General features: G+C 41.0%; 1 protein-coding gene across 3 annotated transcripts in view; it reads left to right on the top strand.

Annotated features, from left to right (window-relative positions):
• The window catches only part of fhl3a (four and a half LIM domains 3a), a 122,759-nt gene extending 113,430 nt beyond the window's left edge, over window positions 1–9,329 (top strand). For all 3 annotated transcript variants that reach the window (XM_073034332.1, XM_073034330.1, XM_073034331.1), the window contains one exon: window positions 4,793–9,329. In XM_073034332.1, coding sequence (XP_072890433.1) covers window positions 4,793–4,944 — 152 coding nt within the window. In that variant the 3' untranslated portion in view covers window positions 4,945–9,329. The remainder of the gene's footprint in view (window positions 1–4,792) is intronic.
• The last annotated feature ends 728 nt before the right edge of the window (window positions 9,330–10,057 follow it).

A 10,057-nucleotide genomic window follows, 5' to 3' on the forward strand; every position in this document is an offset into this window, starting at 1 on the left:
TGCAGCATCAGTAGTGAAGACCAAGAAGGTATGGACAAGGGAAGCACAGGAGCAGTTACAGCACTACTTTGAATCAGTGGACTGGACTGTATTCAGGGATTCATCTTCAAACCTGGATGAGTATGCTGCAGTCGTTACCGACTTCATTAAAACCCGTGTGGATGAGTGTATGCCTATGAAAACTTGCTGTACGTTCCCAAACCAGAAGCTGTGGATGAACCAGGAGGTTTGTCATCTGCTGAGGGCTAGATTTAAGTCTGGTGACCCAGGTCAATACAAGAAAACCAGGCTTGACTGCGGAGGGCGGTTCCCAGAGTGAAGAAACAGTTCCAAGTGAGGTCAGAGGCAACATCGGATGCACATCCACTCTGGCAGGGTTTGCAGGACATTACTTCCTACAAGTGAAACCCAACAGCATGAGTGACAGTGATGCTTCACTACCGGATGGGTTCAATGCCTTCTATGCCCACTTTGAAAGGGAGAACATAACTACAGCTGTGAAGATCCCTGCTGTACCCGGTGACCCTGTGATCTCTGAGTTGGAGGCTGATGTCGGGCTGTCAACCCTTGGGAGGCAGCAGGCCCTGATGGAGCACCTGGTAAGGCTCTGAAAGCTTGTGCCAACCAACAGGCGGGAGTATCCAAGGACATTTTCAACCTCTCACTGCTGTGGTTGGAAGTTCCCACCTGCTTCAAACAGGCAACAGTTACACCAGTGCCTACCAAGAGTAGTGGAAGCTGCCTTAATGACTCACCCAGTAGCACTCACATCTACAGTGATGGAATCCTTTGAGAGGTTGGTCACGGCCAGAATCAGCTCCTGCCTCAGCAAGGACCTGGACCCACAGAAATAATATATATTTTTTAAAAAGGTACACTATCAGCAATTCAGCAACAATTTCTTCCCTCTGCAATCTGATTCCTAAATGGCCATTAAACCCATGAACTCTACCTCAGTTTTTTATATCATTTCCATTTTGCATTATTTTTAATCTAACTAATATACATATATATACTTATTGTAATTGATTTACGATTTATTTTTTCTTTCTATATTTTCATCATGTATTGCACTGTACTGCTGCTGCTAAGATAACGAATTTCACGACACATGCCGGTGATAACAAACCTTATTCTGATCCTCATGCTCCTTTGAACCCCTCAGCCAAGTAGACTTTAATATCATTGTTTTTGACTTGGAAGTCACCACATTACTTGGGTGCTCAACCACTCACAATATTTAAGCTTTATTGCTTTGAGATCTGTACTCCGTCACTGAGAACTGGCATTGTACGATAAAGAAGGAATCAGTCCCTGGAATGGTCATGCCCCTGCAAATGAATATCCTTTCTTGGTGTAGGTGGTAGCCTCGAGCCAGTGCCTTATTCCCAGACTTCATGTACAGAAGTTAAAGGTGACACGGCGGTGCTCCACTGCAGGAAATACTGACTGATGGATGTTCCATTTGTCCTGCATTCTGAAAATTATCCCATGATTGGACAAGGAGCGAGTGTCAACCTGCTAACTGGCTGTTGTCACTTTCTGTGCACAGATAACCTGCTTTAGAGCCTCCTTTACAAAGGTAGCTCAACTTCAAATGCATCTCGTTAGTTGTTAAGTGCTTTGCGGCATACTGAGGTTATAAAAGACCCTATATAAATGCAGGATCCACGTGTCAGCCAAGTGAGGTGAGGTAGAGGGGTCCGGAGTTCCTGCATATCAGGGAAAGTCGGAGTAATTGAAAGCTTGTGAAGCATTGATAAATAGAAAAGTCATGTCGTTTCTCTATTACTTTGATCTGTAGTGTTTCCTGGGCCCTGGCACTATGTGACTGTCAGCAGCTCTGTTTTAAATGGTCCCTATAATCTCTTTGCTTTACTACAAAACTATCTCTTTGGTATCTTTTTATAAAGATAGCGATTTCCACCTACTCCCCTCCCCCCAGCTGTGACAAAAGGTTCTTTTCCTGCTCTGCTATATTCACAGGAATATCAGTACACTTTCTGTCACACTTAAAAGGCATAAGTCAGTAAGAAAAATATTCCATTGTTTTACTTAGCGCTGTTTATCCTGCGCTGGAGCTTCCAATGATAAAGCCTTGAAAGAAAACCTCTTTGGAATCAAATATTTTGTAATAATATTCAGTATGCACAGTGTTGGCTCTTAAATTGACAACAACAGAGCATTTGTAATAATGATCACTGTTCCCCCAATGGCCAGCAAATGCTGAAGAGCCCTTTGATGCATTATTTGAAAGCCATATAAATAATCTAATTTATCATTTTTTATTAATGATTACATTGCTCGGCAGAATTAGGTTTATTATAACTGATGTATGTCATGATAATTGTTTTGTGACAGCAGTGCCATGCAAGACATGAAAGAAGTATAAGTCATAAAAATACATAGAGCAAAAGAGGAATAATATATTTGTTAAAAAACTTCCATAGGTTGCCATGTTTAGCTTGACATTCATGAATTATTGTTGAAGTAGGAAAGCCATTTTTGATTGAATTAAGCACTGCTGATGTGACTTGAGAACTCTCTTTCCGTTGAAGTAATGTGTATTTGCATCGGATGTTGATTAGCTCCAGTGAATTTAACAAAGTCTTGAAAATTGAGTTTTCTGAACTTACTTTCTTCCCTCATTCCTTCAACTAAAAAGCATGGACAGAGGGAGTAAAAACAACAAAGCATACTAGATAAAGTAAAAACAAGAGTTAGAGTGCAGCAAACAGGGAGTCGATGAGCTTGGTCTGCAGTCTTTGTTTGGTTGGATGAATGGAGATGGGACAACAGGAGAAACACTGGAGTTGGCCTAATGCTTGCAGATAAGAGTGGTATAAAGTCAGCAATTAACCCCAGTTGAATAACAGGCATGTTCGAGGACTGGTCTAGGCCCAGATTCTGCCTCGGCCCCATTTCCAGCTGTTCAGATTCCAGCTCTGCTAGGACTGGTTGGTTAGACTTACAATGATGGCTGAGCACTTTTCAGGGTGATCCAGACCCAAAGCAAACAACACTGTGATCTCGGGAGAGAAATTGGGATAAAGCAATGGCAGAGGTAGGATAGCTGGGAGAACAAGGAAACAGGCTTAATCAATGAGTCATGGCTGGGTTTGTATACACTCAAGGTCTGTGACCTGGTGAATCTGTCACTCAGCTATGGGCTTTCTGCTTCCTAGAAAATGCATCCAGTGAATACTTTTCCCTGGATCTTTCAGGGAACTGGCTCCGAAAGGGGCATGAGGAGCTTCTCATCTTAGGTGCATCACATGCCAATCAGAGAGACTCTGAATCCTGGGCACAGTTCCGTCCCAAGTGTTAGGAACCCTAAAAACTTCGTGATTATCAGAGATTGCATATCAAACTTGGGATACCCACGTTTTGTGATTAGGGATGATTGCTCTTGAAGATATTTATATTGCTAAGTATAAATATAAATCACCAAATTATATGAAAGATGTCAACAAAATAGAGAGAGTACAGTGGAGATTTAGTGGAATATTACCTGGGTTTCAGCACCTAAGTTACAGAGAAATGTTGAACAAGTTAGGTCTTTATTCTTTGAAACGTAGAAGGTTGAGGGGGGACTTGATAGAGGTATTTAAAATTATGAGGGGGATAGAGTTGATGTGGATAGGCTTTTTCCATTGAGAGTAGGGGAGATCCAAACAAGAGGACATGAGTTGAGAGTTCGGGGACAAAAGTTTAGGGGTCACACGAGGGGGAACTTCTTTACTCAGAGAGTGGTAGCTGTGTGGAACGAGCTTCCAGTAGAAGTGGTAGAGGCAGGTTCGATATTGTCATTTAAAGTAAAATTGGATAGGTACATGGACAGGAAAGGAATGGAGGGTTATGGGCTGAGTGCAGGTCGGTGGGACTAGGTGAGAGTAAGCGTTCGGCACGGACTAGAAGGGCTGAGATGGCCTGTTTCCATGCTGTAATTGTTATATGGTTATAAATGGACCATGAGTCTGATCACCAAAGCCCAGGGCCTACCAGTCTAAAGTCTACTGGGGAAGTCAAACTGAGTCCGCTGGAGGCTGTCCTAGGTTGGAGGACTGACTCTGTGTCTGAATAGGTTTTGTGGGTGTGTGGCAGGGAGGAAAGAGGTTTGTTCTGTTGTGCTGTTGTTTAGTTATTGCTGTTCTGCTGAGCATTGTGGGCATGTAGTGTTGGTGCCAGACAGGGTGGCGACATTTGTGGGCTGCCCCAGCACATCTTTAGATGGGGTTGGTTACCAACGCAAAATGACACATTTCACTCTGTTTCAATGTAAATATAAGTAAATGAATCTGAATTGAACTATTTATAAATGAACCAGCTTTGAAGTTGAGACATCATTGGATTGATGGCAAGTAGTCTGTGTTCGGCAAGCTCTGACACAAGTGATAATAATGACCAAATAATCTGCCCATTTAGGGTCTGTCAAATTATATGTTTATATATTCAGCAGATAAAGATAAATTTTGATGAGTCAGTCAAAAAAAGTCTGACAGTACAGAAGCCACATTAAACTTTAGTGTTCATATATCATATTGTTTACCTTCTGCAACATTCTTGGAGCAATGTGTCTAATATAAATGTTTATGGAAAATATGTTGCTGTTGCCATGACATAAACATTCCAAATTGTTAGGGTGACCAACAGGTCATACAAGAGTTAATGTTCACTTACTGTTGGGCAGAGCTGGTCTTTCCACGACAGGCTGTGTTTTCAAAGTCCCTTTGCAGTTTGCTTGAGGCTCACTGCCATTGACTGCTTCTAAAATGTCCACTTCTCTTTAAAGGCTTTGGAGGAGGCAAGTACATTTCCTTTGAAGATCGCCAGTGGCACCAGAACTGCTTCTCTTGTTCGCGATGCTCGGCCTCGCTGGTTGGAAAAGGATTCTTTCCCGAGAAGGATGATATTCTTTGCCGCGAATGTAACAGTGACTTATGAATTGATTGGTGACTCCAGTTCTCTTCTTCATATATTTTTGTACATTTGCATTGCACCAGTTCAGCGTTAGGCCATTTAAAGCACAGTTTGTATCCTGGAGAAGATCTTCTCTTATTTTGCTCTCCTGGTGGCATTTTGCAATTGCCATGCTGGGTGCCTCCTCTCCCCTTAGCAACACTCTAAAACAGTGGATCCCAAACTGGGGTCCAAAGACTCCTCAGTTAATGGTAGGGGTCCAAGGCCTAAAAAAGGTTGGGAGCCCCTGCTTTAAAGATAGGCTAAGAAACTCTTGATAAGAGTTTTACCAGCTAGTTTTCCCCCCCCCCCCCCCCATTCACACTGCTGGGATATAAAAATGGGTTATTTCTGCTACTTATTCTATAAAATTACACTTGTGCTTTTTTTTTTACATAGCACGTCTAAGATGCCAAATGAATAGCCAAGCCATCCTAAAGAAAATGTACAGAGACAAGAATTCAGCTTGGCTTGAGAGCAAAATGATGCCAAATATGCTTCCTATCATATATCATGCTTGATTTTACCATCCATTCACTCTGGTAGAAGAATCTGTCCATTTGTCAGGCAGCCAGTCAATTGCCACCCATGCTATATTCCTACTCAAGCTGTGATTATACTGAACTGTTCGCCCCTAAGGAACTCTGATTTGGTTCCCAGATGATGGTGAACGTGTTAAAATTTGACCATGAATCTTGAGATCTACCTCAGATCGGGTCATGCTACAATTACGAAACCAGAGGTCTGAAGATGCAGCTAGACTCTTGTTATTAATCAATAGTTACTGATTGCTTGTGGAAATATCCTGGTGTGGATATCAATTAAAGATAGAAATGGACTGCCAGTGATTTTCCATCTCCCATCCCTTCTTCATAGCCTGGCCAAACTTACTCAAGAATTGTTTCACAGAAAGGTACTTCAGAATGCATAATCTTCTCAACTCTCATGGTAGAACATCATTTCCAGTTGGTGAAATCATTGAGTTCACTAGGTTTCTCCTTAATTGCTCTGCATGATCCTAACCTGGGAAGAGAGATTATTTTCCCCATGTGGTTGTTAAAGTAAGGTGTGACACTGTAAAGCTCATCATACCCATGCTAGAACCACAGGAGTGTCCCATAACATCCAGGTATATTCAGATATACCAAGGAATGCAGAACAGAGGTATTGTTTGGAGTATTTGACATTTTGATTAGCCATCTGGAAGTATTTCCCTTTGTAGCAGGGGTTACCAGCCTGGGGTAAGACTGATAAGACCATAAGGTTCACAGACCCCTTGCTTAATGGTATTGGTCCATGGCACATAAGTGGTTGGGAACTCCTGACTTTAGAGTACTGTTAATGGAACAGTTGAGGTATAATGCCAAATTTATTTAAGAATTATCTTTGTGGTTCAATCAAACGACAGAAGAGTTGGCATTCTGGAAGATTGAGAGTAAAGAGACTTCACAGAACAATACCCTTCCAGTTATTCCTTACTTACTTGGTAATGATAGACCCTGCTGTTCTCTCAGCTACTTGGCAGCCAGTAAAATTAACTCCACATCCACTGTTGAAATCCTTGACATCACCTTCTTTCCCCTCACCCATCAGTTAGCTGACCCGATCATTAACTAAGCATGTTTTTCACTGCAGATCATCCAGACGCCTAATAAATTAATTTACGAATAGGACACCGGCTCTCTGCAGTCCTTGTTCACAAGGCACCATAAGTGACATGTAAAAGATGGCCATGGAGTGGCTGGATGGAACTGTCAGCCTGCTGTAAAATTCCCCAGCTCAATGAGCATATCACTTAACTATTGTCTCTCTGTTCTTTTCCTTAATCTCCTTAATGCAGAGATGTGTTCAAGTGATACACCCTTTGCCCATTGATCAGCACTTGTGCTTACTTACTGTCCACTAATTTGGAATGTTTGATAAATCTGAAACAAAAGTTTGAGCTTGGTCCACTCCCATATGGTATTTTTTGCAAAACTGCCTCTGACCTAACAGTGTTCATCGTTCCTCTGAGTACTGTGATGTGGCTCATTGGTTTCCAATGGGTTAGAAAGGCATAGCTGCACTTGTTTTGAACAGATTAAAAATTAATACTACAGCTCTGATTAGAATATTGTGTTTCACCCAATTTTGAAATTGGCCATTGCTTTTCCTTACTTTGACCATTGAGAGAGAGGTGTTCTTGTGTGATGTTTATTTTGGAAAAAAACATCATCATCAATCAGTCTCATTGACATTTCTTGCCATCTTACAAAGTGTGGTTTCAAATCTCTACACGCAATAGAGATACAGGCAAGTAGAGGTGTGAACGATTAATCATTGCTTGGCCATGTTTTGTCATTAATTTCAGAGATGAGTTAAAAACAGAAACTAGGGTTTATTTTGTGTTTATTTTGGCCACACTATTTGTTCTGCAGTGACATTGAATGTCCTTCTCACTGAAACGAAATGGTGTTGTACTTCACTGGTTGTACAAGATAAGCTGTTGAGTTTTGGTGGAAGTCCATTTTATAAAGTCAATGATTAAGTTACATTTCAAATGCTTAGGAGTAGGTGGATTAAAGGATTGGAAAGACAAACATTCCTGCTGTGTTACTGGCTTCAGTCAAAGTCTGAATCCTTGTTTACAGATGATGGATTAGAGTTGATACAATGCCAAATACATTGATTTGGAGGGTTCTGATTTGTCATTCATAGGTTCAGATAGAGTCATGCATTTTCTTATTTACCATGAAAAGATTCCTGTTTAAAGAATTCACAATGCTTTCCAGTAATTGAACATCTCAGTGTGATGTTTATAGAATGGCTAAGCATTACGTGGACTCAACTGGATGGGCTTCAAATCAGCAGAAGTATTTTGTGTTAGCTTTGAATCTCAGAGTTAGCACATCACATTGAAAGATTCACTGGACTGGAAGACAGAGTTGTCACTGGAGTGTCATCGTTGAAGAGAGATAATCTAGGTAGAGGTCAGAGGGTGGGAATTGTTGATTTATCAGTACTGATACTGATGGCAATTATAGAATAGTTTTCAATGTAAGTGCTTTACCACATTGTCAAACAAGTGGGACTGAATAGCAAAATGTCTCCAAGTTATTACATACTACAGTAAGGTGCGGAAGTCTTAGAAACACATAAATAGCTAGGGTGCCTATGACTTTTGCACAGCACTGTAGCTGTCAACGTGGAGCAAAGAGTGAGCTTGTAAATCTGGCAAGAGCAAAGGATAGTAGGAATGCCAAGGGTGAAGCGCTGAGGGGTGTGGGACAAGGTGGCAGAGAAAGAGTGCCAGGGATGGCATGTGGAGTGAGTGCAGACACACCCAGCCCTGAGATACCAGGGATATTTGATTCCAAACAATTGGTTTATTGATCATTGCAGATCGTCTCTCTGGAGCTTCCACTCCCTTCCCCTTTGCCCAAACACGATTCCCCTCTCCCTGCCCTCTTCCCACTCTCAGTCCACAATAGAGACCCATATCAGAATTGAGTTTATCATCACTCACGTATGTCATGAAAGTTGTTTTTTTTGTGGTAACAGCACAGTGCAATACATAAAATTACTACAGTGCTGTGCAAAAGGTTTAGGCACCCTTGCTATATACATATGACTTTTGCACAGTACTATACTTGGAATAATGTAGTATCATCACTCCCCAGTATCTTCACTAAATAAAAAAAATTTAAAACTTTTTTCATCACTTTTGTCAGTCTCTGGGCTATTCTGCTGGCTGCATTAGGCTGGCCACAGCAGCACTCATGAGGGAATAATTTACCATATAATTACTGGCCATCAATGCCTATTAGAAGTACTAGGAAAGGACATTTGAAAGTTGATTATAATTCATTAGATGAGCATTATATTAATTTAAACTGATCGTGTTGCCATACTGAGGAGGTACCACAGTGTACACAAAGAAATCAGTAATTTTAACTACTTGGCTGTCTTTAGATAACTTGGATTTGATGTGTGATGTCTATCTACTTATTGCCTTGAAAGGCAACATCTCTTGCCACTGATTTTCTTATTGTTTGTTGTTCTTTTTGAAAAGACTATTCTCCTGTTTTGATCACGTGATTTATAACCAAATACAATTGGGAATGGTGGGCCAGTCCCAGACTTCACAAGAAAGTTTACATATAACAGAATGTTATGCATGTTGATTTTTTTAATTAATCACTTAAGCCAAAATTCATATGCAACACTATCGTAAAAGCTTTGATGCTGGTAAGTCAGAGTATTTGTGTATTGTTTAACATATGCACAGCAGCATAAATGTCTGCTTAGTTTAGTTGTTCTGTCTGGCTGACTTACTTTTTCATTTATTTTTTTCTGAAATGCTTGCACAATAATAAAGAAATTAATCGGAATTTTCATTTGGCTCTGGTCTCACTCTGTTCCTTCGTCTGATATCCTCTTGTTAAATGAGAACGTCCATTCCAGTGCCTTGTTGAAGATAAGCCACTCTGAAGAGCTGAGAGAATTGGACTTGTGCAACATGGGCATCACATCAATTGGTTTCCGAGACCTCAGACTGAGGAAGGAAATATGTCGACTTCCTAGTTCCTCATCACTTTTTGGAAACCGAGCAAGAATTTTGAGAGTGAAGATTATTTCAATTTGTTTAGCAGAACTATTCTTTGATCTTTGCCAGTGTTGGCAACTTGCGCTTCCATAATTTTCATTACTACACCCATAGAAAATAGGTCCATAGCCTCAGCATTTGCTGTACATGATTGAACTGTCATGTGCCAAGATGCATCGATTAGAGATGTACCCTGAGCTGGCGTGGCTACCAAAAGAATATTGCCTTGACCAGGTGAAGTTTTAATGCGAGGTTTGAAGAAAAAGGAGGTGGATAAGGTATATTGTAATCAGCTGAGGGCACATTCACATGGTAGAGAAGGGCTGGGGATATCGGCATAATCAGGTCTTGGGCACCATAATGTTTTGGAATGAATCTATCTTAAAAGTTGGTGGCAGAGAGGTGATTGGTTAGGCTGACAATCAGATAAGTTTGGTGAAGAGGAAGTGAGTCAGGCTGGTGTTGGATTGGAGAAGGTCTCCTCTATCAAGGGTCTTTATCGGTGAGCTATAA

This window comes from Hemitrygon akajei, chromosome 32 (assembly GCF_048418815.1).
Source record: "Hemitrygon akajei chromosome 32, sHemAka1.3, whole genome shotgun sequence".
NCBI classification, from domain to species: domain Eukaryota; kingdom Metazoa; phylum Chordata; class Chondrichthyes; order Myliobatiformes; family Dasyatidae; genus Hemitrygon; species Hemitrygon akajei.